The sequence below is a fragment of the Aspergillus affinis genome, assembly GCF_023601865.1.
Source record: "Aspergillus affinis strain CMG 70 chromosome Unknown NODE_119_length_109024_cov_85_548670, whole genome shotgun sequence".
In the NCBI taxonomy this organism is placed as follows: domain Eukaryota; kingdom Fungi; phylum Ascomycota; class Eurotiomycetes; order Eurotiales; family Aspergillaceae; genus Aspergillus; species Aspergillus affinis.
The window spans coordinates 51,625-77,139 of record NW_026515900.1 but is presented as its reverse complement, the minus strand read 5'-3'; the positions used below and the strand labels follow the sequence as shown (position 1 = coordinate 77,139).

The following is a 25,515-nucleotide window of genomic DNA, read 5'->3' as shown; positions in this document are numbered from 1 at the left end:
CTGCCATCCAACAAGTCGGTGTGCCTCTTCTCGGCTTCTTGTTACTGCATTGACTTCCTGAGTGAATCGCAGGCTGAGGCCCGGTGGTGCAAGGGGGGAATGCAACGCACCTGACCGATCCCTAATCGAAGAAATGTGGAAATCGTCTTGCAATTAATTAAATGGCTGCCGCGATGGACCAACAGCTTCCGATCTCAACACCCTTACGTTCGCCTCGCATCCCGATCGCGCAGCTGTCCCCGACAGCCGATAATCTGCAGGGAAGCGCCATTCATGCCGTCGTCGCCCTCCTATGGCCTTATTCGTCTTCCACCAAGTCCCTCAGCCTTCTGTTATCTGAGCCCGACTTCCGGCTGCGTCGCTCGAATGGCCAGGTGAAGGTGATCTTTCACGGGCCCGTCGCTGAAGAAGTTGCCAAGTCTAAAATTGGCATCGGGGATGATGTGTGCCTGGATTTGGCCGGGTCGAGGCTCGCGAGTAACCAGGCTGCGGTCCAGACGCCTGGTAAGTGCGTGGCATGGGATGTGCATTTCGACGATCGCGTACTTCTGGAGGTGATTCCCCCACACCACCCCAAACCTTATGAGTAACTGGCGACTGACTGGCTGGTATTTAGGTCTCGCGATCCTCCACCCCTCTATCAACCATCAGGGTTGAGCCTTCGTCGTCTCAAACAAATGGTCTCGACCCTGCGACCACAGCTCCGACTACTCCTCCTAGGAACAACCTCAACAAGCGTGGGATAACTGACGATGCGGAGGACTCAGGGTCATGGCAAACTCCAGTTTTCACGGGCAAGTCGCGCGCATCCTTCGGTGGTCTAGTCGATTCCGCATACGATCCCTTTACCGAAGAGGATGGGTATGTGCCGGGGAAAGGCAGAAAACGACCGAGATACAGTATGCAGCATAGCGACTGGCGCTTGGTCGATGAACCAGAAAGTCCTGGCGACAAGGATTTCCCGGTTGATTGGACGCACATATTTGATGAGGATTGGGGTGAGGGGTCGGAGCCGGATGAAGACAAAGAAACTTCCACGGAGAAGCTTCCTGAGGCGCCAGGCGACGGTGCCGATCAGAAAAGTCCGTCCGATGTTGCTGAAGCGGCCGAGGGGGATACGTCGACCCCAGAGGTCTCTACAGAGCCGATTAAAAGCCCAAAGCCGGTCGAGGCTGATGACCTGTTTGTTCACCCTGGTTCAATTCAAAAACCAGTGTTACCTCGTCAGGCCTTCGGGCAGGGATTTCTCGATTTCTCATCTCATCTTCCAACTGACACGCCTCGTCTGCATCCTATCCCATCTCCTGGACTACCCATTCCGTCTCCACTCGTAACGGCCTCATCCAATCAACAAAGCTACTTCATGCCAATCACTGACATGGTACAACCCAACGCCACGACCGTCAGTACATCGTTATCTCAGGAAATCCAAGGCACCGAAGAGGAGGCAAGCAAACATGTGGACGCCATGGTAGAGACGGAAAGCTTAGCGACGTCATCTTGTGAAGCGAAAGCAAGACCGCTATCCACGCGCCAAGACAACAAAGCCATAGCTTCAACCCCCTCCATGACCGCCACAGCCGCCGATGACCAAGTCGCCGAAGTTGCAAGCACCGCAATTGACTACGTCCTGCAAGACCGGATGCCTCACGTCATTTCTACCGAGTCTATAGTGGAAACCGCCGTAGACCTCAGCAAAGCTGGTCATCCGGGGGAAGCAAAGGCGGACAAAGTCGATGAGCACGGTCACGATCTCAGCGATGATGAGGATCGGCTTAGAGAGAATAGTGAAACCCACGAAACGACAGAGCATCATGAGGCCGAAGCATTTGAGGATGACGCAGTGGAAGAGGACTATCCTGATGATAAGCACGTGGAAGACAATGATATAGTGGAGACCGATGTGAGAAAAGACGGTATGGATAGGGACTATGCCGAGGATAGCATGGAGAATTATGATTCAGATGAAGACGAACCGGTGGAAGACAATGGGCATAAACAACCTATTGGACAGAGCTTCGTTTCTGAGGAAACTCGCGTGGGTGATAAACCTGGGACACAGGAATATTCTCTGAACGAGCTTGCCGAAAGCCATAGAAGCGTGGACGAGGAACGAACCAACGGTTACGAAAATGAAGAAGGTGATGATGACGAGGAGGAAGATGAAGTTGGTGAAATAGATGACTGGGATGAAGACGAGGAAGACGAGGAGGAAGAAGGGCTGTATGGCCGCTATGAAGAGGACGACGAATCGGAATCGCAATCAGACATGGTAGATGACGACTCGCCTACTCAGCATCAACCTGCACCGAAAAACTCGCAGCCTGAAGTCATCGTGCTCGACAGCGATAGCGAAGATGAAGCCCCTCCAAATCCTCGTACGGACGATGTTGCATCTCGAACAGGGGAGATCACTAGTGAACAGGAACCGGTGTCGTCACCGTCACTGGGAAGTCAGCGTTCGTCCAGTGAGGATTCTGTTGATTCAGAGAATGAAAAGTGGCCCGAAGATGAAGACCGTATGGACATTGAGAATGCGGACGATGATCAACCCAAGCAAGAGAAGTCGAAAATCCCTCCGCCAGAACGGATGTCAGACGACCTTTCCAAGAACGAACCCTTGGGAGCTCAAGCCGTGGAAGAAGATTACCCGGAAGAAGAGATGTCAGGCGACGAGGAACTGCCTGATGATGCCACAAACTTGAAAGCGGCATCCCATGGCAGTCAAGATGATAAACAACTCGAAAGCGACTGGGCGGAGGACGATGTGGAGGATGAAGAAATGAAGGACAGAGATGAATCGGACCAACAATCAAATGAATCAGAGTCTGAATCGGGGTCCCAATCCGAATCAGAATCAGATGAAGACGATGTGGTCCTCCTCGACCAGACAGATTATGGAAGACGCAACGAACAATGGGCGGAGAATCAACAGTTGGACAATGAGCCGACTCAATCCGAACAAAAACTTGTCGAGCAAGCGCCAGAGCAAATGGAAAATACAGAGCGGATGACCCTGTCTACTTCAGTTGCCGATTACGAATACTCGGATGATGGTGATGCGACTTATCACGAGAGTTACGAACAGCACGATGTGATAGCATCACCCCAAGTTCCAGAACAAGATTCGCTGCATCATGATTTCCGTAGCACGCACACAACTGAGGAAACGCATAATGATGACGGATTTGCTTCCCATGCTCACGAGCTGGCCATTGATCCTGAACTGTATAATTCCGGACCTGGCCGAGGAGAAGCAGTAGGTGACATTTATCAGACTGACAAGCAATACAACCGAGTTTCTGAAACCCCAGAAGCAATTACGGTGCCCAGGTCAGAGATTGATTATAGCTTGATGCTCGACGGTGCTGCATCTCCGCGCATTCCTGCCAGCATCGTATCAGAGAGGCAGGGTTCTGCTTCACAATCCCAGCGAATGGAGACTCCAGGCTCTACTCCGGTGGTTGAAATATACCGGCAGTCCCTGCCGGCTCCAGCGGCAGCTGAATCGCTACCGACTCCTGAACCTACCCAAGAGAGAAACTCGCAGCTGAATGGAAAGCCACCGTCAACCCATGCCGAGTTTTCTACTCCTCAGCCGCTGGGTGAGGATCTCGTGGAAGTAGACTCCGAAATCGAGGCTAGCTCTGTGGAAGAATCGCGAGAAGGATCGCATGACATTGGGGAACCATTGGAGAGCCATACTCCCGATGAAGATCAGTCTCACCAGGCAGATTTTGCCTTTGACCATGATGCCAGAAACGCCTTGGACGATATCAACTTCGCTGACGTTGACCGCCACTACCCGGGCTTGCGCAGCAAACTCTCTTACTTTGCACCCCTTGCGACACTCGTTGATCATTACAATGCTTTGATAGATACCATTTCTGCGGTTACGGAAGTACGCCCCGTTGTTCGAGCATCTGCGGGCAAGAAGGACTACATGTTAACCGTTCAGCTGACGGATCCATCTATGGCGGGCACGACTCAATTTGCCCAGATCCTTCGACCCTTCAAGGCAGCTCTTCCGTCCGTATCGGAAGGGGACGCCATTCTTCTGCGCAACTTCAAGGTCAAGAGTTTCAACCGCTCCATGATGCTCGTGAGTACGAGCACTAGCGCCTGGGCCGTTTTCGACGGCCAGAACAAGACGCGGGTCGAAGGTCCACCAGTCGAATACAGGAAAGAAGAGCAAACCTACGCGACGGACATGCGGCAGTGGTACCAAGAAGACGGCATGGCCATGGTGGCGGACGCCCAGCTCCAGGCGTCAATCGAGAAGGCCGGTCGAGAGGGGACACCGGCCAGCAGTGTGGCACTCAGCGACTCGGGCAGTATTGACTCGACACAACGTGTTGGTGAACGCGGCGAATCGTCTGTATCGAACCTTAGCTCACGGCGGAATAGGAAATCTCATCGCAGAATCACGATTCATGAGTTAAGGGACGGAAGGCGGTACACCGAGGTTGGTTCGCCGTCTGGCAAGGAGAGTATCCACGAGCTTCGGGATGGGACTGTGTATGCAAATCTTTGAGCGTCTATGCGTCTATTGAAAGCTCTTTCAAGTCATCTTTCAAGTCATATACCCCTAATTCGACTCGGATTTTCTGTACAGGTGTACAGATGTACATGCTATTTCTTCGTTTTCGTCACCATCAACACACGAGTGTTCATTCAATGTCCACGTAAGCCCCCAGGGCCGACTGGCCACCCGTATGAATGAAAAGGGCATTGATTTGAGGGTGATCCTTATGATGGCTCGCCCAGTCCCTGACCAAGTCTCCCTGTTGCACCCAATGTGCCATGCCCGTTGCCACCTTGGCTGTATAGACGGGATCCAGAAGCACGCCCTCACGCTGTGCCATCCACGCCAACGTCTCCTTACTCTTGGGATCTAACACACCATACCCGGTCCCAGCAAACCGATCATCCAACCGGATATCGTCCGGGGTGATATCTGCCTCGTCCAACCCAATCTGAACCGCCGCACGCCGCGCAAACCGCAACACCCTTTCCTCATGATACTCGCGCGGTTTCGTCGGCGAGTTCAAAATGCCAATGACTCTCCGCGGTGACCTCCTCTTTTCGCCTGTGCGCTGTGCCTCCTCCAACTTCTCCGCCAATTTAAACCCAGCAACCAACCCAGCCACCGTACTCCCACTCCCACACGCCACAAAGACATAATCGAACCGCTCCTCAACCCCCAGATGCTCCTTCTCCTGCGCCGCAATCTCAAACGCACACCGCGCATACCCCAACCCACCGAGCGGATGCAAACTCGCCCCGGACGGAATCCAATACGGCACTTTCCCGCTTGCACACAGCCCCTCAATCACCGGCGCCACCGGATCGGTCCCATCATCCGCAACATTATCTGACTCGAGCAGACGCACCTCCGCCCCAAGCAGTCGATCAATCTGCACATTACCCGTACGCAAGAACGCCGCGGGGTCCGTTGTCGAAGCCAGCCCGCCGCCTGTACTCTTATGCAGAATCACCACAGCATCCAGACCCAGGTGGTTCGCTAGCGCAGCGACCTGCACGGTATGATTGCTTTGGACGGCGCCTTCGGTGACGAGCGTGGTGGGTTTCTTGGAGATGTCAGAGCCGTTAGGCTGATGGGCACATTGTCGGATGTGAGGCACGAGGTATTCAAGCTTGCGGTATTTGTTGCCTGAGCAGGCCAGTGGGGAACCTTGGTCTTCGCGTTTGGCGAAGAGGGAGATCCGCGTGCCAGGGGCCTGGTGGGTGCGGGGGAGGGTGGTGGTTAGGGTTGGGAGCGGGTGGATGGGGGATGGGTGGGAGTATAGGAGTGGATGGCGGGGGATTTTGGCGAAGGTTTCGGGGAGGGTAAAAGACATTGTCAGGAGGGCGAGGTCGCTTTTTGGTCAACGCAGGAAGGCAGTTAGATGACTTGTATGTATAGATAGAACGCAGAAGGCTAGCATGGCTAGCATGGGGTTCGTCCTAAACGAAAGGCTTATACTAACAGAATAAATCACAACTCATACCACACACCAAGCATTCAACATCCATTGACTGACCAAGAGAGACGAAGAGAGAATGGTTGTTGACGCCGTGCTCAAATCCGTCGGCGATGACGCAAGGGCGGTGACAGGACAGTGAAGTACTGCCCGATAATCGACAGCGCTAGACTGACCGCCGAACCCCGGAGCGGCGACTGCCCCGCGGCCGTCACGGGATTACCGACTTTCCCGATAAATACGGTCAATACCAATAGCCGTCGGCGTTTGCTCCGGTCACGGGATTACGCGACCTCGGCGAGAAAGACGGCTGATTAATGCATTCTTATCGGAGGCGAACAGAAGCAGAACGAGGGGAGACTTTCTTGCGTGCTCCATCTCCGCTTTTTTACTTCCTTACTGGCTTAGAATTGCGGTGTCTTTGATATAGACTTCTTCTATAGACGGTTTTGATTACCCCAATCTCCCCTCTCTTTTACTTGGTATCAATTACATGATGAGCAACCATCCTCAACTTCCCACGCCTGCGCACACGCAAGCCGAATCGATGCTGTCTCGTCAATTTGGAAAGGAGACGGTGAATTACTTCTCCAGTACATCCCCTGCACTGCCTGATGCAATCTGGAGCCCACATTTCTAACCTTGATAGGCTCGCCTTTGAACCGGCTGTCATTCTTGCGCGGAGACCACCCCTTCCTGTCCGCAGCCCTGAAGCACCCCTCCACGCGCTTCGTTATCCTCAAGGAACTTGCGCCTCTCACAAAATCCCCCGCGGAACTGTACCATGCCAAGTACGAGGAAGTGCAAAAGCTCGTACCGGCGAACATCTACGATAAACCCGAGGAGGACGTCATCAAGGAACATGACTCGCGGAAAACCAGCCCGCATCTGATATTCCTCGGACTAGACGAGAGTTGCAAGCAGGGCGGCTTTGCGTGGAAGATCTACACTGGAACGCCCTACTTCGCGCTAGATGCCACGCCCAGAGGCAACAAGGAGCAGCAATCCAATGCCAAAGAGATTCTTACCGCGATGGAGGCGAAGGGACTTAGTTTCCTTCAGGCGCGAGTGGCCATGTCATTTTCGGCTGATGAGGGTGCGTTTTTTCCCTTTCCCTTAAACCTTGTGCTCTGTGTGATGGGTGCAACATTCAGGAATATTTTTCGCTAACTGCATCATTCTAAAGCCGCCATTTATGCCCAGGCTCGCGCCTTGGCGGATTGGAACACCCGGAACACCTTCTGCGGGACCTGCGGCAACCCTACAATATCCGTGAACTCAGGCACCAAGCGCGCCTGTCCCCCGACGGATCTTGCACGTGTGGCCGACGGAAAACCAGCCGAGCGACCTGCATGCAACACGCGGACTACCATCTCCAACCTGTCGTTCCCGCGTACCGACCCGACCATCATCGTCGCCGTGGTGTCGACCGATGGCAAGCGCATTCTCCTCGGTCGGTCCAAGCGCTTCCCGCCCAACTGGTACTCCACGCTGGCCGGGTTCATCGAACCCGCTGAGTCGGTTGAGGACGCGGTTCGGCGCGAGGTCTGGGAAGAGGCGGGCGTGACGCTCTCGCGGGTCGTGATCCATTCGTCCCAGCCGTGGCCGTACCCCGCTAACCTGATGATCGGAGCCATTGCGCAGGTCAGCGACCCTGCGCACGAGACGATCAACCTGGAACATGATCCCGAGCTGGAGGATGCGAAGTGGTTTGATGTCTCTGAGGTCGAGGAGGCGTTGAGGGTTGGGACGAGTCCCTTGGGGGAGAATGCGGGTCCGGAATATAAAGAAGGGGGACTGAGATTGCCGCCGCCTACTGCCATTGCTAATCAGTTGATTAGAGCGGCTATCAACATAGATTTCCTGGGGGATAAGAATTCGAAGATGTAAATAGAGGGGAGGGCTTTTGTTTGGTCACTAGACTATAGATAGGATATATGAGCAGTACATACATACACAGGGTCGGTGTTATAGAATAGCGCATGAACCAAGCTGTTATCAAGGAACTAAGGGCCACATATTACACAAGCAGTTCTTCAATTTTCATAAGAATCTTCACGACGTCAGAAGTCCATTCCCTAAGGTAGATTGGTATCAACTGATACATTGTATGCTTCGTAGTTGAGAGAGGATGGACAAGGGAGGGGGAAACATACCTTCTCAATAAACCTAACTCCCACAACAATCCCATCCTGATCAACTCTGTCCAATCCCCCCCCCCCCCCCAAAAAAAAACATTGTCCTCTCCATCATCCAGACAACAGAGACACACCACGGTGACTTCCGTATATCGCAGCCCCACCAGCGAAGGGAGTCTGTCTTGAGCAAGTTCCACAAGCCGATCCTTGACGACGAATGCGCCGCGACGTAAATCTTTATCCGCCAGCGCAGACGCGACATCAAGTTCCGGCCAGGAAGTGTTAGCGGTATCCTCCCCAGGGCCACTCTGAACAAACGATTTCCATAACTCAAGCTCGAGCAGACACACGCCAAGACTGTAGATATCATGTTGCATGACGAACAGCTCTTAGGGCCACTGGCCTTGACGCACGGAATGTCGATACAGATTGCGCTCCCATTCGAGGTCGCCCGCGTAGTTGGTGGGAGATTCGGCATGACGGGACCTCTCGAAACCGATGAGGAATGAGTGGTTGTACTCAATTGGGTTCTGGGCGTCTGCGAACACGAGGACCGACTCGGGGCGGATCCCCTTATGTACGAATCCGGTGGTATGGACGAACATGACGGAGCGGGCGAGTTGCTTGGCGAGTTGGAATCGGTGGTTCAAGGAGCATCGAGGCTGGCTCTGAAGGAGATTTCGTAGGGTCATTGGCGCTATGAGACCCCGGGGGACTTCTAGGATGAACTGGTATTGCGTCTGTGTTTCGTCTGACACGTCAATGACACCTTAGCAACGGAGGAGACTGAACGTTTTATGGTTGACATTGCGGAGGAGTCTTGCTAGATCGTGGACTTGAAGCCTGGACCTTGCAGCGGTTGCAGGTAAGTAGTTTGTCTGATCGAGGATCACAGGTTGGTCGTCGTCGGTATAGGACGCCGTGAAGGTATTGATATCGGCGATTCTGGTCTAAGCCGAGCTGATCGTATCTGGAGACTTGAATACCGAAACTGATCCGTGGTTCTCGGTCGATGAAGATGATGACGACTCTCTGATCGCCTCCCTCATGCGCGCAAGCCTCGTCGTGGAGGGATCGCGGTGCGATAAGCCGGCCGTCAATTGGCGATCGACGGTTGAATCCGAGATCCTAGTGATGAGGTACCAAGAGGGATCAAACCTAGCCTGCCACTCTTCGATGTCGGAAACCATATTTTTGACATGTTTCTTCAAGTAGAGAGCTTTGAGCTTGTCGGGGGTCGACGAGCCCGCTCGACCGTATTCCTTGAGCTGTTTGAGATCGTCCAAGGAAGCCAGAAGTCTCAGTTTCAGTCGCGCCACTGCCTCAGAAAAATGACTCTGGAGACTGGGATCCAGGGCTGTCCACATTGATTTAAGCGACTGGAGTTGTATCTGAGTTTTCACCAGTACGCCCTGAATCGTTACACGCAGCTCCTCGGCGTCGCGTTCCAGGTGCTTGATATCTCGGTATATAGCCCTAAGTTGGGTTCCATATCTGTCATGTCACACACAGTCATCAAGCAAGCCATATTTAATCAGATTGAAGCAGTAAAACCTCAGTGAACTTACTTGACGCAGATGTCCAGCGTTCCAGCCACGGCGAGTACCAGTCCAGCGGCCTCCATACTGCAGCGACCGAAGCTCTGAGCCTCAATCCTTGGCAGGTGCACAGTCGAGGACAAAAGAGGCTAAATATAAACAGGCCAATCCTTAACCCTAGTCAGCATGGCGCTTACTTACGGGCAAACGTTCATCCGACCGATCAGGCTGAGCAGTGAACAGGCGCGTACGTGGTAGCTAGAGTTGCAGGCTAAGTTTCTTGAGGGAAAACAGCTCAGGTCGCTATGGATGAAGATCCCACCCATTCTCAGCTGGATGTGACGGTGTTGGGGGACGTCAGTCGAGAGGTCACCTACACATCTGGCGGCGGCGACGACGTTCGGAAGCGGAATGTGACCATGTGGAAGAAGAAACGGTCAATCACGGTGCATGTCCACGTCGAAGAGACTTCTACTGGAACATTAAGAGTGATCAAGAAGGTCAAGCCTCATAGCCCGCAAGTGAAAGACTGGCGTCCTGAGATCCAGCTCATGGGGAGGGCATCCGATGCAAGTAAATACCAATTCCCGTAGTAGGCAGTATTCGTTCGATTCACATAATATCTTCTCTTCTGGTGCTTTGCCTGATTACTAACTGCCATCCAGGAGACCTCGCTATTCATTCAGTTGTATGGCTGGTTCTGATCCGAGGGCTTCGTATGCATTGCCATGGAATATTGCCCCCTTGGGGATCTCGCCGCTTGTTTCAACGAGCCCTTACACGAGTCAGTGACATGGGGGATGTGCAGCCAGCTGCTCCAAGGCCTAGCAAAGCTGCATGAAATGGCCATTACCCACAGGGACATAAAGCCACAGGTACGTCCGGGGGAAACAGTCAACTGATCCAGGGTCATTAGACGTACCAACACGGCCACAGAACATCTTAGTGGTCACGAAGGAGTCACCCTTCCCGAAATACCAAACTCTCGCCGATCACTGCAGGGGATTGGTGCCATATCTAGAGATTTCGCTGACACGCCGGGGCATCAGCCTCTCCGGCCGGCTATTCATCAAGAAGCTCATGGTCCTCGATTCTGCTGGCCGACCTGCGGCATCTGTCGAACTTATGTCGAACTGGGTTGTCACCGAGACGGCGGATATATCGCCCAACGAGCTAGACTGGGACCGAGAAGAATTCATCAGCAGCGAGAATGACAACGACATCTTATCAACGGATGGCTGGCGAAACCACGTTGCGGCCGAGCATACTCTCTTCTCTCCTAATAACCCTTCAACAGACCAGCCTAGTACCACCAGTACAACCGCCGAAGACGACGTAATAGTATCAACGCCTTACCCTGTATGTCTTCAGAGAATCCTCCTAATCATGAACCAGGACTACCACACCTCCGAGCTATGGCACATCCTAGAGACACCGATCACGGCCCTCCATCTCGCCACAAGCACAGGTTCTATCAACAGAGTTGAAATCCTCCTCGAGTACGGCGCAAAGGGGTCGATCCGCACCCAACCCCACGGCGAGACGGCGCTCCATCTCGCAACATTCAACTTCGACCTCGACAGATATTCGCGGTCGGTTTGGGCGTACGCCGTTAGTCTACGCTATGTATTTGTGCCAGCAACGCGTGGCTGAAGTGTTACTCGAGGCGGGTGCAGATCCGAATATTGTGGATAGTCAAGGGCGAACTGCGCTTCATTATGCTGCTGCTGCTTCAGGCAGATTCAGCAGTGAGTTCATCCACGACCTGATCAAGATCGGTGCGGACGTGAATCAGGTGGACAATAGTCTGAAAACACCATTACATGAAGCAGTCGAGGCAGGAAAAGGAAAAGTCATTCGTGCGCTAGTAGATGCTGGAGCGGATACAAAGGTAGGAGATCTCAGCTTCGAAGGACGCCTTCAGCGGGTGTTGTTTTGGGGAGGTATATCTGAGAAACTGCCGTGCCCGCTTGGGAGCATCTAAATAAGTAAAAATTCTTCTATAGTCTTTTCTAACTGCGATAAGGACTGCAAATTCGATATTAAAACATAATACAATAATGTTAAGTCCCTTCTCAAGCTTCACTCAAGGTTATTTCATCGAAGCAAGGATGATACTCGTCAAACAGAACAAGCTCCACTTTCCTTCGCAAGCAGCAGCGTTGAAATAGATAAGGAAGTTTGACACGGATGTGATAGGAATCTTGTCTAAAGGTATCGCGAGCTTCGCTTGGATTTCTTCCAAGTTGAGATCCGATATCTCGATGATGAATTAAAAGGCGAGGATTAAAGCACCAATGCTGAAGACACTTGACGAGAAAAGAACAGTCAGTCAGCCTATCTGTAGCCGGGAACCAAGTAGATTAGGTAGACATAGCGCCCAACTTACCGAAACAGTTTATTAGAAAGATCATAGACATGTGCTTTCGCAAGTAATTCTACAAGCAGAATACTGCCGTAGAAGAATAAAGACATCACCGAGACTCCGGTACCTAGCAGGCCATGACAGTCAGGGTAAACGATCACGTTGATCCATCAATCTAATTCAGCTCGAGGAACACTTACCACGATATGTAGGGGAAAAGCTTCCAGCCGACAAAGTAACAAGCGCTGCCTTCCACATGACCCGAGGAACTAAACAGAGAGAAGAATCTAATATATCCCACAACTTCAGTGCGTTAAAGACACATATTGTTAACAGGTCCAACAGTATAATCCCAGCGAGGACACTTTGAAGGCCGAATCTCTTCATTGCACGCATGGTGAAGTAGAGAAACATTAGAGTGAAGGGGAAGAAGACCAGCCTCGTAATTAGGGTCGTTTCGTCCAACACCAAGACCGGAGTTTCATATTGGAATCGCATCAGAATAAACGAGAACAAAATCACAATAGAGGGTAATAGCGCTCGGCTTTTCTGAATGCTGCAGAAGCGTCTCCAAGATGACTTTGCTTGATGCAATCCCTAGCCGCCCATCTCGAGTTGATGATAAATCCGGAACAGATCCCGAGCAGCTTCGAGGTCAGTGGGTCGAAGAGAGCGTAGCGATTTGTATGCATGACGCATTTCGCCTCTGCAGATTAGCGGGTACGGTGACTCCCAGGAAGTCATCATTGTTGCCAGAAATAGAACAAGTAAAAGTAAGGTCAAACTAGTCATGCTCCCCAGGATGGATATCTGGGCGCTGACCAGTGATACAATCCTAATGGTCTCATCAATGACTATGTGTTCTGAAGCTAGACCTGAATGTTTCTCATGGAAGAACTTACACTATCCACGCCGAGATCAGATAGCCTCGTAGCCCGGCTCGCTTATCTCGGCCAAATTGACTGGTGCCGTACACATCTGGACTGCCCCCAAACCAAGTAAGAACAATTTATGGGCTTTTATCTGCAAGTCACTAGACATATCAAGCCACAGGACATCGACTATGGACCGAATGAGGCCGATAGCCCCAAAAGTGAGCATAATATTGCGCGACGTAAGACATCGGCTTAGCAGGGCTGTGAATATGGAACCGGCTAGATATGGCATCCTATTCTGTTGTTTAGACGGGTTTAGACTTTTCGCATGGAGCACTTACACATAAACCCATTGTATTGCGTCGGGATCATAGCCATTACTAAAGGCATATTCAGGAACCATCAATCCACTTCATGTCCAGGACTATCCGTCAGCGGTCTATCTAGACGTTATTCGAGTTAGGGCATATTTCCAGGCATACCAAGTCCCAGCCGCCACGACAAAGAACCAAAACTGCAGCATACGTCGAAAGGAGGGCGGTCGAGCAGCAATAGTGTTAGCGAGAATGGGCGGATCTTGCTCCAATCCCTTAGCATAGGAAGCATTGGTTGGGTCGTGAGCAAGAAGAGCACCCTTTCTCAGAATATCACGAAGATCGTGTAACTCATATTTGGTAATGAATTCATCGGCATTGAGTAAGACTTGTTGCTCAGTCCAGTCTCTGTATCCCCTATATCGGATTTAGTGAGGCTCAGGCATCAGCCTCTGAGACCACCTGCCGTGAATTGCTTACTGGTATTGTATGAGCTCCTCTTGACCCCTGGGTACCATCTCATCTCTATCGCCGTTTCCCCTTGAACTCGTCATGATAGAGACGCTCTAGATAAAGAATGTCAGGTTCAGGGGTTCAAAAGCCGCGACAGTAGAAGTGGAATCAAGGCTGACGCCGCGCTCAGCCCCACACGTGACCTGGATTGGCCCTGCATTCCCGGTGCAGAATTGAAGCCATTCACCTTTGTATAGAATCCCAGGGTAATAAATAGTACAATAGGTTCTTTATACAGCAGAAAAAGATGAACTAGAAGTCTATTTCATTCATTAAGGATACAGAAAACGTGGTTCGCGTAGTATTACACTCAACATGTAGTCAAAGAGTAGGAAAAAAGGTGACTTCGAACACGACCACATCAGAAACACTGCTAGTTCCGCTGGACTCGGTTCGAGCAGTAACAAAAGTTGGTCGTGCCAAACAGCTCATCCCCATAGACAAAGAATGAGAACACAGAAATGAAAAACCATGCAGCAAAGAACGCAACACAAAAGCACACCCTGGATATGCGGAGACTCACCCATTTCTCCAACCCCTTGGATACACCGAGCTCATTAAAAAAAGCAATGAAACAAAACACAGGCAGAAGGTGAATATCAACAGCAAAAGACCATATCAAAAACATAAACACCGTCAAGACTCATACATCGCAAAACAGGGAAGAGACCACCAGGTGACTCGTAAACGCCACAAAATGCCCGCCGAAAATATGGTGGATTCGACGTCGATGGCTCGTCAGAAATTAGAAACAAAAAAACAAAAGAACAAATCAAATCCTCTCATGAGAGCCCCGCTAATTTTGGTCACAAAGAAGTAGTAAGAAAATAATGATATCCGAGTTGAGTTCCCTTTCATAGTAGGTAGAAGGAAGTTAAACCAAGTCCGCGTTAGATGCGACTTCCGATTCCGTCAAGGCTTTAACGGCTCCATTGGGTTTGCTGTCAGGTGAAGCTTCATCGTCCGTAGGATCAGAATGATCCTCATTGCTAGCGTCAAGAACCTCGAGCGCCTCGATAGCGTGGGAGTTCTCCATGGGTTCCAGTTCAGGTTCCAGCACTTGTTGGGGTTCCGGATCCGGTTCGACGTCTTGATTCGTCAGGTCTGCAAACACGTCGTCTAGATTCTGTCGCGGACTACTATCAAATGGATCCTCATTATCGACGTCCACGCCCGGGGCCGTGTCATTTTGGTCCCGAGTGAACTGGGGAGAACTGAAGAGCGACGTATCTAGCCCTTGGTGATGCGGGGAGGGAGAGCGAGCAGGGAACGAAGGAGAACGCGCCGCAGCGTGGGGTAGGAATGCGGAAGAATCTGGCGCGAAGGCCGGTGTGGTGTCACTTCCGGGAAGAGAGTAATTGGCAGAGAAAGGGTAAGGGGGGTTTTGGGAGTCTGACATCGTGGCCAAAGTAGGCCCCGAGCGATAAGCATCCGAATGAGAGTCGCCGGTAGGAGTGTGAGGTGCGGGCAGGAGGAGGGGAGGTCTGCTGGTTGGGGAGTCAATGGATCTGCGTTTGGCGAGATTCGGCTGTTTCGAGCGCAGGTGAGGTGGAAGGTCTTCCGGACGCTCGACGCCCAACTGTGCCATAATCTTTTGTTGCTTCGTTGGGCGCGGCTTGCGAGTGGAAAGAGACTGTTCTAGGATCGGCGGGGCTTCCGGAGCCACAGGCGCCCACTTATGGATTTCTTGTCGGAAGAAGTTGGTCTCGTACGCCAGTAAAACCTCGGCGCCCTCGATCTTCCGCAAATAAAATATCAGGGTCGGAACTTCTTCGGTGGTGGTACAGGCGGCGTTGGTGAAGCTCTGAAGAAAGTCACGGAAGGTAGTCGCTTGGTTGAGTATACTGTCGAGGATCTCTTCTTCATCAGGCTGGAACGGTAAACCGGCAATTTCGGCCTGCCATTCCTGAAGATCCTCAAGTTTGGGGCGCGCGGCATCACGGGGAATCTTTTGGCGCCAGTCGCAGATAGGACAGGTGTATTTGTCAAATTCCTTGACTTTGCCTCTCGCGATCTTCAAGCATTTGCCGTGGTACCTAACGAGGGTTGGCGATTAGCGTGTCTATCTCATATGCAGGGAACACAAGGGCACTAGCTTACCATTCGTGGCAGACTTCACACTCGATCATCATACCCGCCTCCGAATGTCTGCAAATACAGAACACGTCTCGTTTGCGTGACTTTCCTCCTCCCCACATGCTGGGGGCAGTATTATTCTCCAGAAGACCGTCTGGGCTGTTATCTCTCGAGGCCGGTTCGACCGGAGGCCGACATCGATCTTCCAGATCAAAACAGTAAGAGTTTCTCTTTTCAACGTACTCCATGTGGGATTTCAAAATGTGGAGCGGAGCGTTGGCCTTTCCAAATAATTTCTTGCCTTTCCTCATCCAGTCCTCGTGACGTTTCTGTTCTCGCTCCAGATCAAGGGCACCGGTTGGCCGGCTGTTTAGTTCCTCCAGGGACTCCATAAGCTCGCGGACCTCTTTATACTTGGGACGGTTTCGAAGGTCAGGATCCCTACTCCTTTCATATAGGGATTGGATCTTTTTCTGTGCCTCACGCTGTTTTGTCAATATGGCATCCACGCCTGCGAGGGTCTCGGGCGAGACGGGAAATCGGGTTGCCTGGGCGGACAGCGCTTCGAGCTGTTGATAGTGGACTGCCTCAACGGACATCAGTTCCTTGGCCTTAGCTTCCCAGGCCTCTCCATGGCGGCACAGGTCCTTGAGATAGAGGAGATGGTCATTGGTTTCCGAGAGTCCTAGTTGTTCGCCGGCTAGGATGAGCTCCTGGCAGTCCTTGAGGGTCAAATACTGTTCCCGTCGCCGACGCGCCTCGTCATTCCACTTCATCTGCCGAAGGATGTGTTCCAGTCCTTCTACCTCGGGTATCTCCACGTTGAAATTGCGGGAGGACTCCACTAGCTCTTCCACTTCCTGGACCGATCGGATATGGGGGTTCATGAGGGCACCGTTAACGTCCTGGCGGAATTTCTCGATCTCGCGGGTCTTCTCTTCCAGAGCAGCCATCTGTGGACAGTCGAACGACAGTTTATCAGCCTCTGCAAGAAGGGCGTAGATGTTTTCTACTCTGCGAACTTCACGATCACGTTCTTCCAGCTGCGCGGCCTTAGAAGTACTCCTGCGCCAAGCCTTCTCGTTCTTCCTCCGGTTCTGCTGCTTCCGGGTGATGTAGTTGGTTGCTTCTTCAACCCATTTATCGCAACGCTGAACGAACGCCGCAAGATCTTGGAGACCAGGCAAATGGTATGGGATTTTCTCACCTTCATTTAGTAGGTTATGAAGGACCTTCAACTGGGGCCTAGGATCTTCTTCCAGAGTCTTGTCACGCTTCTCACCCCATGCTTCCGGGATCCTGGCACGTTCCTGAACCTTGTGTACCAAGGTTCTTAAGTCGTCGTCGCTAATCCGGTAACGCAATGTGTGGTCTGGTCCAAGTAACCTTTGGGTGAGCGGTTCTCCACAGCAATCGTAAGTTTCCACGTGTACCAGGCACACTGTCTTCCCGGTCCTATGGCAGCGGAATTGCGTCAGGTAGCTAAGAGCCTTGCAGAATTGGCATTGGTAATCCTCCTCGGGAAGATCTTCCTCTTCGACTATGAGTTTTAGTTGACAACCACCAGCAGCCGGAGGCTCCCGGGATCCGAGAGTGCAATTATGAGGAGCGACCTCTCGATGTTGAGCTGCAAATAAGGCTCGATCAGCCAGTTCACGCTCAGAGGTCCTCTGGAGCGCAGGAGCCAACCACTTGGCAGTTTTGATTGATGGATCACGAGCCGCTGCTGTTAATAGCAACTCGTCGTGTGAGAAACATGGATGACGCCGGAAGGCCTGTAAACGCTCGACACCCGCTGCACCCCACGGCTCCCAGTCTGCGGGCGCAAAGTTGACAGCTTCGTTGAAATTGAAGCCGTGGTTGAACCCAGCATGATACGCCTGCGGGAAAGTGATGACAAATTGCCCGGCCCTTTGATCAAGTGCATAGACATTGACGCCGGCTTTCCGGAGTTGGTCCGGTGGCATCAGAGTAACAAGCTGGAAAAGCAAGTCGGGCTGACCTTCGAAAAGCTCCGGGACAGCCTGTCGCATTGCCTCCTCGAATGCTTCGGCATCCGCCCCGGGAATTCCGTACCATGTCTTGGTGGCACCAAAGTGCTGGTAATTGGCGGAATAGGCGTAATGATCCTCGTTGTGCCAACAGAAGGTTGAGAAACACATGCCGACATACACCCAGGGAACCGTCATGCCGGAAATGTCAGACTTGATATGGCGGAAAAGCGAGTCCCCATGGAACGGGAGAACATTTAGATTCCAAGGGTCAACTGAATATCGGTCGAGCGGATTCCGCTCGATCGTGGGAAACCCACTTCCATGCGTAGTTGAGTGGATGTCGGCACCGTATTCGACTTCAACCGTCTCCGTCAGACTTTCCACTAACCGCCAAAACTCACGTTCCACGTCATCCTCGGATTCACGACGGTGAGTGTTGAGAACGGGATCAAAAGGCATCTTGGAGGCAAAGTAATGTTTCTTGAAGTTACGGGCCTTCTCCTGGAATTGCTTCAGGGAATAAACTCCTCCTTCTTCGAAACCGAACTCCCCGGTGCCTACAAGACACTTGGGGCAGTGCCAGTCATACTCCGGGACAGTTGTCAAGGGAGGGTCGAGACATTGCTTATGGTACCCGTGATCACAGCTATCACACACAAGAATAGAAGATTGATCTTCTGACTTTCCACAGTTCTCGCACTTCTATAAGTTCATTTAGTATCCAAGACATGGTGAATGGGGGCCGCATGGGATACTTACATCACCGGTTTTGCGACTGTCACTCTTACGGGGCCGTGGAGGAGTAGGACGAAGAAGACTCATGTGTGAACCAGCGACAGTTGGTGGAGCATCTGCAAAGAAAACATCAGAAACCACGATCCCTTGTTTAATTTTTTCTTTTATATTTAAAACATACCTTTTCGAAGGCGCTTACTTCGCCGGCCGTTCGGATCATCGCCGTTGTCAGTTTGCGAACCGCTTTCATGGCTGATCGCGCGTTTCATCGGATGGCTTCCGTGGCCATTAGAGACAGGCGTCGACGTGGCAGGGTGTTCTGCGACGCTTTTCGGGGTAAGTGAGCCATTCTCAGCTTCACGTTTCACCGGAGCACTGTTGACCGCGACAAAAGGAGATTGATTGACAGCGGTGAAGCCGGAGCTGGCATTGACGGGAGTAAAACCGGAGGCGATGGGTCGGGGTGGAGTAGGCTCAACCGCTGGCGGGAGTTTATCAGGGGTTGCCTCATACTCTTTCGAGGTGCTCTGGGGAGCCGTAGCCGCCATGCTAAGTGCGCTTTGAGGAGTCGCTGAAGGAGTCCGGTTTTCCGGCGGGATCGGCTTCTTGGTCATAGGTGAATGGTTGGGCGACGGCGTGTAAGGCCCGCCATGTTCCAGCTCCAGTTGCTGCTGCACTCCAGGCTTAGCTACCCGTAGATATTCCTCGTACGGTTGAAGCCATCTCTGATAAGAATTTTTAAGCGATGTCGAAAGAGAAGACATAATTTTGCCGCTATAGCCCAGATCGCGACCAATCTCCGCCCATTTCTTCATCTTGCAGACTTGATCAAAACCACCTCGAACTTCGACCGCCTTTTTCAACTTGTAAAGATCCAGGGGTCGCTTATCGACACTTGGGAAGCGATTGAGATTGGTACCATTTTGTTTATGATACTTGGCCAACTGGTCGAGGTAGTTCAAGTTCGCACGAGTACCTGGGTTCGAGTCAGAACTGGGCTGCGGAGTTCCACCGGCAGCGAACGTGGCTGAACGCGGGGGCATACCTCCTTCAACCGAGTTAAGCTCCTGTCGACGAGTTTTGAAGTGAAAGCGCTAGGAAATCACGTCGTCAGCTATTTTCGATCGCGAGAAAACACGCATTGACCCGCTAGGAGAGGCGCGGAACTTGTGCCGAGGGTTGGGGAGAAGAAAAGAAAGCAAAAACACATAAAAACAAGGTGCGAAAAAAAAAAAAAAAAAAAAAACGAACGCATAGTAATCTCATCCATACCTCCGTGTCAATAGCAAAGGTGGGTTGCCATCCTTCTGGTGGAATAACCCTGCAAATTCCATATTTCTTGCCTTCGGGCGCGATCTTCCGAATGTATGCTTCCGGATCCCTGAACTCCTCCTCGGTTGGACGAAAGGTCGGGGCTTCTTGCAGGCCATGAGGTCGGATTCGTTTGCTCGGTTCTCGAGGAGCATTAGCCTGTCCTCGTCGCTCTACCGTGGACAGATCCAGAGGTTCGGAGCGTCGAGCGCTCAGAGGTACATTGTGAGAATGCGATGGGTGGGTGCTGGAGGATCGGGTAGGTTGACGGCTCGCCGAAGGCTGCAAGCCTGTCGAGTTGCCTCCCGTTGAGGCCGGAGCCACCATCTCTGAGAGGCAACGGCCTAATTGAGAGCGAGGGGGAAAATTGCGCCTGTTTTATCGCGGACGGAAGGGGGCTATCATCCGATGCGAAAAACACATGGGACGATCGAAAAGCCAGGAAAGGATTGAGATGGAGATAGGATATAGAGAAGAAAGACCATCCACTACTGCCGTACGATGGTAGGGGAGTGAACGAGGGGGAGAAGAGAGAGAGGAGGTGAAGGAAGTGGACGAGAGAGGACTAGCAGATGGATGTTCAAGGGAAGACCGAGATGAGCCCGGGAGGGTTAGTGTGGAGAATCTCGGAAGAGTAAAAGTAAGTCAGTCAGACTCAGCCTAGAGGGCCGACGAGGAGGTCGTTAGGTCGGGGATTCCGGGCAGAATTAGCAGGGGACTAGGTCGAAGTAACAATACTAGTGAGTTAGCACGCCGTCACCATTGGAGGACTGGAAGGGGAGGTAGTGAGCTTCGTTAGTAGTTCGGTTCGGGCAAAGAAAGGTAAAGTTGGATGGGTTAAGTAAGCCAAGCGATTTGGATCGGCTAGAACCAAGGAGTATATATGACTGTATGACAGGGCATGGATAATGGACATTGAAATTCTTGATCTCGGAAATTGACGAGGGTTCAGACAGAGGAATGATTATCGAGAGGATCTTACCGTGGGGAGTTGACGGTAGTCGGAGTGGAGTGGATAAGAATCGGTATACTCCGTACATCCAAGGGCTGAAGTCGGATGAATCGCGGCGAAGTGGAGCGTACACTAGCGAAAGCGATGATAAAAGGCGAAGGGGGAGGGGGCGTGAAAGGAGAAAAAAAAAAGAAAAAAGAGAAAAAAAGAAACGAGAGGAGATCAACGACAACAAGCCAAGGATTCAGGAAGGGGAGAGAGGGGGAAAGGAAGAGAAGGGGAGGGAAAAGAGGGAAAAAGGGAAAAGGCAGAGAGCGACTCGATCCATGATTTGCATCTGGCAGCCTCAGGCTCTGGTAGCGAAACCCTGGAACGTCGAGACGATACCGTATGGAAATTATTGGAAAGATACCTACACCTCTGGCTGCAAACGGTGATGTAACGAGACCCCGCCAAGAACGGGGTCAGATTGCTCTTGCTCTATGTAACCTTCCCTAGTAGATCGATTATAATAGATATCATTATAGAATGAGTTAGAGGCTTATGTGTAACTTCTTAGAAAGGATCTGAATATATTTCGACACCTCAGTCATCCTTTATCTTATTATTTTCTGTCTCACACTACACCGTGATATATGACTCGACGACAAGGAAGTGGTGGTGTTTAAGATTTGATGTGCACCACCAACACTAAGGTAGATAATTCACTAACTTACGGTATGGGAATGACAGTACCTGCCAAGCCCGCAGCCAAATACGATACGTATACGGAGCCGGATGGGGGAAGGTCGCGTACTGGAGGGTTCCTCTACTTAGTTTCAACTACAGTAGACGGACAGTCCCGTCGCCCTTTTCTCTTTTCTCTCCTGCTCCTGCATGCAAAAGTCAATTAGCCAGTCTAGCCGATTCTCAATCATATCCGTACTCCGTTATTAATCTTAATCAACTAACCAGGCTGGTCAGCCCACTTTGCATCCCACCGGAGTGCCGACCTTTTCCCGCGGACTACCCATGCCTCGGCAGGGTGGCCATATGACGGGGCACCTCCTACCTTCGGTATGATACGCATTCTTCCTATGTGACACGTCAACCATGGGCCGCATCCGACCAGAAGTCGTCAAGCCTCCCCAATGATTCAGGGTAAATCCTGCTTAGGGTTCCGCGGGCAGCATGAACCAGGAAAACTCCCCAGTATCTCGTCGGTGGAGCGATACCTGGCGTTTTCCCTAGCGGCGCGTTGGGGTGCCTCTGTTTGCAGGGTCAGGCATCAAGGCCCCCAAAACAGCCTAAAGGTAACAAAAGAACGCGAGATCGCGATGTCTTCAAAACAGAGCCAAGTCTTCGGTATCTAAGGAGTAAGTACTGTAGGTAGGTAATGATAACTAAGTTAATTAGCTCTAAGGATATCAATCAGCAATCTATCTACTCAGTTAGTGGTTATCTATATACATAGGCATTCATCCGGAATATTTGTTCACGACCCTGTAATAATACGGTCGGGTGTCAAACATTCCCCAGGGCGTCGGATTATCTGGTATTAAATGATCTTCACCAAGATCTTCTTGCCTGCAGTAATACGAGATTTTATTCTTTTTTTTACCTAAAGTCTAGATTTAACCATCCCTCGCTAAATTGTCTCTCCCAGCCCCCTAAGGTTGTCTTTGTTTCCCTGTCATTTGCTCGCAACCCTGCGCCGGTCTTGTAAGGGCACGGATCAGGCCATGATCTTTCAGGGATTTATCAGTTATATCACCGAGACATTTCAGCTGCTGGGAGCCTGGGACGAGTCGGTCGTCTCGTGATCCAACCCAAAATAGCAAAAGGTCAGGTTTCCTGAGGTCATGGAATTGGATGTCTTGCCCTCGTCGCGCTGTCCATTAATCCGTGGTCTTAATCATTTTTCCTCTTGGCGGCACCCAGGCGGACCGCGTAGTCTATTGAATCATCGTCGCTTGCTATTTTGACTCTTTATTTTTGCTTTTACTTTGGTTATTGTTTCGATTCCTTATTATTAGTTCCCTCGTATTGACATCGGACAGGACGGCGATTGTTGGCATCGTTGGATGTATGTATGTACATATAGGTACTGTACATGTAGTAATGTCTCATTCTAATAAATTTCCATTGCCTGGTCACAGAGTACAAGCAATTACTGAGCTTAACTTACTGTAGTCCGACTCATTATTGGATTCAGACCTGATGGGAGGTCTCAAACACGTCCATATAGACCGGCGGTGGAGTCGACCCACGGACCCAGTAATCGATGCCTCAGGCCACAGCGCGGAATGCAGTCGGAGGTCGCCCAGCCGGACGGAAGTACTGTAACTAACTACAGTACATACATACAAGTAAATCGTCAACACAACCTCCCATTGCTCTTCCAGCTGTCGACTCTCATCAAGTGAATACAGCCGTGACCGGGCTCATTGAAATTCACATACATCCATACATCTTGTGTGTCCTCTTTGTATATCATCAGTGCATCACCTCCCCACTCCAATCAAGACTTTGTTGACTGAGACTCGCCACCATGGCGGACGCCCGGGGCAACCATACAAAACCCATCCCGGCATTCTACTGTTGCTATCTCCTTCGGTCGACTGTGAAGCCTAAGTCGATGTATATCGGCTCGACGCCTCATCCTGCCAGACGTCTAGCGCAGCATAACGGTCTCGCCAAAGGAGGCGCGCGCAAGACAGCAAATGACAAGCGACCATGGGAGATGGTTGTCATCGTTGAGGGATTCACTAGTCGCATTGCTGCGTTACAGTTCGAGTAGGTCACCTGCCTCACGAAATAGTGTGGATGTTTTATCTGTCGAACTGACTAACTGAGTCTAGGTGGGCGTGGCAGAACCAGAGAAATTCTCGCCATCATGTTGAATCAGACGACGACGAGAAGGCCAAACATACTGCGTCCCAGTCTCGGAGCGATCGAAACGATGGCACAAAAAGGAAGAAACCGTGTCGCTCCCATCGTCTAAAGATATCGCTGAGCGCGCATCTGGGTACGTTGCATACTCTGTTGCGGTCCACTTTGTTTGCAGGCTGGCCTCTGAAGATTCGATTTTTTGCTGCCGACGTGCACAGGGCGTGGCAAGCCTGGTGCGACCGTGTAGATGGTTTTCTGCCGGAACACATGGCGGTCATTTCGGATGGAAATTGCCTTGAGACATACAGGCAGCATGGCGCTAGTGATTACAGAGTAGGGAGCATTCAAGGCGTCAAGTTCGACTACAGCAAGATTGGAGATTACGCGGAGAAGGCAGCATTTCTGCTCGACAATTCAGAGACTCTACAGTGCAAAATCTGTGGGATACGGGTCGTTCCAGACGCTGAAATGGTGGTTGTCTGTCCAGAGGGTGAATGCTATTGCACCGCTCATCTAATGTGTCTATCAAACGAGTTTCTGGATTCTGCTAATGACTCGGACCGGCTGGTTCCCACTTCTGGACCATGTCCCGCATGCCATAAAACCGTCCAATGGTCATTGATGATGCAAGAATTGAGCCTGCGGAAACGCGGTGGAAACCAATGGCTGAAGGTACTCCGAAAGAAAAAGAAAGAGACGAAACGAGCCAACGCCGTTGCCAAGTCGAGATCCAAAAAAGATCAGAAAGCCGCCAGCGAAGATTTGCCCGGAGCAACTGAACCAGCAGACCATGAGGCGAACTACGACTCAGATGAAGATGCTCAGGATGATGTGTCTTTAGATGAGAATTGGAGTGAGCTTCTGGACCCCGAATCGGATTCCGAGCGCGAGGGTCCACCCAAATCCCAGCAGGTACCCCCAAGGGCCGAGATCGTCATCCAAGATAGCGACGACGATGGGGACGAAATCCCTGAATGGTAGACTTGATGATTCAGAGAATCACGACAGGGAGTAGGAGTAGTTTAAGCTACAAATTTCTCCAGCTTCCTCAAAGGCCCGATGTGATCTAAGCGGGTTATGCGCTCCGCTACAGCTTGTTGGATGTCCCTCGACACGTCCTCAAACTGTCTTCCTGCATCAATAACGTGGATGTCGCCGCTTGGCTGCAGGCCGAAGATGGTTCCGAACAGCTCGCGCACCCGTTTTTGCATGGGTTCGTTTTCATAGCGCTCTACGCCAAAACCACCTCGTTTGGCAGCTTGCTCCGGGGAGATTTGTAAGAAGAGGCAGATGTCAGGTCGAGGCAAACCGATTTCTGGTAGCCATGCCCACTCAAGCGACAGGTTCGGATTCCCTTTTGCAGCGGAGTACACAGCACCGGAGTACGAGTAACGGTCGACTATCACGGTGATCCCGCTCGCAATATCCTCCTCGATATCCTTAACTGCCTCCCAGCGGTTGGCGGAGAAAAGAAGATGGATTGAGTGGTCATCCAACTGCGACTGACCCCGTAAATAACCATCAATCATCTTACCAATAGTGGTGGTTCGGTCTGAGGAGTGCAGTCAGTATGGATCGTTGTACAGGTGAGCGCTTATGGAACATGAGAGGTCCTACCCGGAAACCGAACATATTTAACAGGCTGTCCCGACTCCTGTAAGGAGTCGCGCAAGGCCTCACACTGGCTCGATTTACCAGCGCGATCTAAGCCTTCGACAACGACGAGGGCCCCGCGCCTGGCTTGCTCTACCATAATGGAAAACCAAAAGCCGTATAATCCGATGATTAAACAAAAAAAAAGAACAACCAATCAAAGCCACGGGATGTGACAATTGCGCAGAGATCGGCT

At 51.5% G+C, this 25,515-nt stretch overlaps 9 protein-coding genes across 9 annotated transcripts; 4 read left to right on the top strand and 5 right to left on the bottom strand.

Annotated features, from left to right (window-relative positions):
- Positions 1-161: 161 nt before the first annotated feature.
- On the top strand, positions 162-4,534 carry KD926_000916 (uncharacterized protein; the record flags this gene model as incomplete). The annotated part of the gene is made up of 2 exons (XM_053104746.1): positions 162-554; positions 617-4,534. The coding sequence occupies 2 exons, from the start codon at positions 162-164 to the stop codon at positions 4,532-4,534; spliced, it is 4,311 nt and encodes a 1,436-aa protein (XP_052952030.1).
- A 136-nt stretch (positions 4,535-4,670) lies between these two features.
- Positions 4,671-5,861, bottom strand: KD926_000915 (1-aminocyclopropane-1-carboxylate deaminase/D-cysteine desulfhydrase; the record flags this gene model as incomplete). The annotated part of the gene is made up of 1 exon (XM_053104745.1): positions 4,671-5,861. The coding sequence occupies one exon, from the start codon at positions 5,859-5,861 to the stop codon at positions 4,671-4,673; it is 1,191 nt and encodes a 396-aa protein (XP_052952029.1).
- A 616-nt stretch (positions 5,862-6,477) lies between these two features.
- On the top strand, positions 6,478-7,874 carry KD926_000914 (NAD(+) diphosphatase; the record flags this gene model as incomplete). The annotated part of the gene is made up of 3 exons (XM_053104744.1): positions 6,478-6,577; positions 6,634-7,080; positions 7,171-7,874. 3 exons carry the CDS (start codon positions 6,478-6,480, stop codon positions 7,872-7,874), a joined length of 1,251 nt encoding a protein of 416 aa, XP_052952028.1.
- A 130-nt stretch (positions 7,875-8,004) lies between these two features.
- On the bottom strand, positions 8,005-9,746 carry KD926_000913 (uncharacterized protein; the record flags this gene model as incomplete). The annotated part of the gene is made up of 6 exons (XM_053104743.1): positions 8,005-8,037; positions 8,257-8,430; positions 8,536-8,873; positions 8,929-9,250; positions 9,310-9,616; positions 9,691-9,746. The coding sequence occupies 6 exons, from the start codon at positions 9,744-9,746 to the stop codon at positions 8,005-8,007; spliced, it is 1,230 nt and encodes a 409-aa protein (XP_052952027.1).
- Positions 9,747-9,846: 100 nt separating this feature from the next.
- KD926_000912 (ankyrin repeat and protein kinase domain-containing protein) lies at positions 9,847-11,644 on the top strand (the record flags this gene model as incomplete). The annotated part of the gene is made up of 5 exons (XM_053104741.1): positions 9,847-9,907; positions 9,955-10,252; positions 10,469-10,535; positions 10,597-11,275; positions 11,337-11,644. The coding sequence occupies 5 exons, from the start codon at positions 9,847-9,849 to the stop codon at positions 11,642-11,644; spliced, it is 1,413 nt and encodes a 470-aa protein (XP_052952026.1).
- Positions 11,645-12,943: 1,299 nt separating this feature from the next.
- On the bottom strand, positions 12,944-13,768 carry KD926_000911 (uncharacterized protein; the record flags this gene model as incomplete). The annotated part of the gene is made up of 4 exons (XM_053104740.1): positions 12,944-13,193; positions 13,242-13,280; positions 13,383-13,631; positions 13,695-13,768. 4 exons carry the CDS (start codon positions 13,766-13,768, stop codon positions 12,944-12,946), a joined length of 612 nt encoding a protein of 203 aa, XP_052952025.1.
- Positions 13,769-14,601: 833 nt separating this feature from the next.
- Positions 14,602-20,170, bottom strand: KD926_000910 (putative PHD transcription factor (Rum1); the record flags this gene model as incomplete). Its single annotated transcript, XM_053104739.1, has 5 exons — positions 14,602-15,763; positions 15,828-18,499; positions 18,557-18,648; positions 18,714-19,626; positions 19,805-20,170. 5 exons carry the CDS (start codon positions 20,168-20,170, stop codon positions 14,602-14,604), a joined length of 5,205 nt encoding a protein of 1,734 aa, XP_052952024.1.
- Positions 20,171-23,325: 3,155 nt separating this feature from the next.
- On the top strand, positions 23,326-24,647 carry KD926_000909 (structure-specific endonuclease subunit SLX1; the record flags this gene model as incomplete). Its single annotated transcript, XM_053104738.1, has 2 exons — positions 23,326-23,570; positions 23,636-24,647. The coding sequence occupies 2 exons, from the start codon at positions 23,326-23,328 to the stop codon at positions 24,645-24,647; spliced, it is 1,257 nt and encodes a 418-aa protein (XP_052952023.1).
- Positions 24,648-24,688: 41 nt separating this feature from the next.
- Positions 24,689-25,419, bottom strand: KD926_000908 (bifunctional thymidylate/uridylate kinase; the record flags this gene model as incomplete). Its single annotated transcript, XM_053104737.1, has 2 exons — positions 24,689-25,218; positions 25,284-25,419. The coding sequence occupies 2 exons, from the start codon at positions 25,417-25,419 to the stop codon at positions 24,689-24,691; spliced, it is 666 nt and encodes a 221-aa protein (XP_052952022.1).
- Between the last annotated feature and the right edge of the window lie 96 nt (positions 25,420-25,515).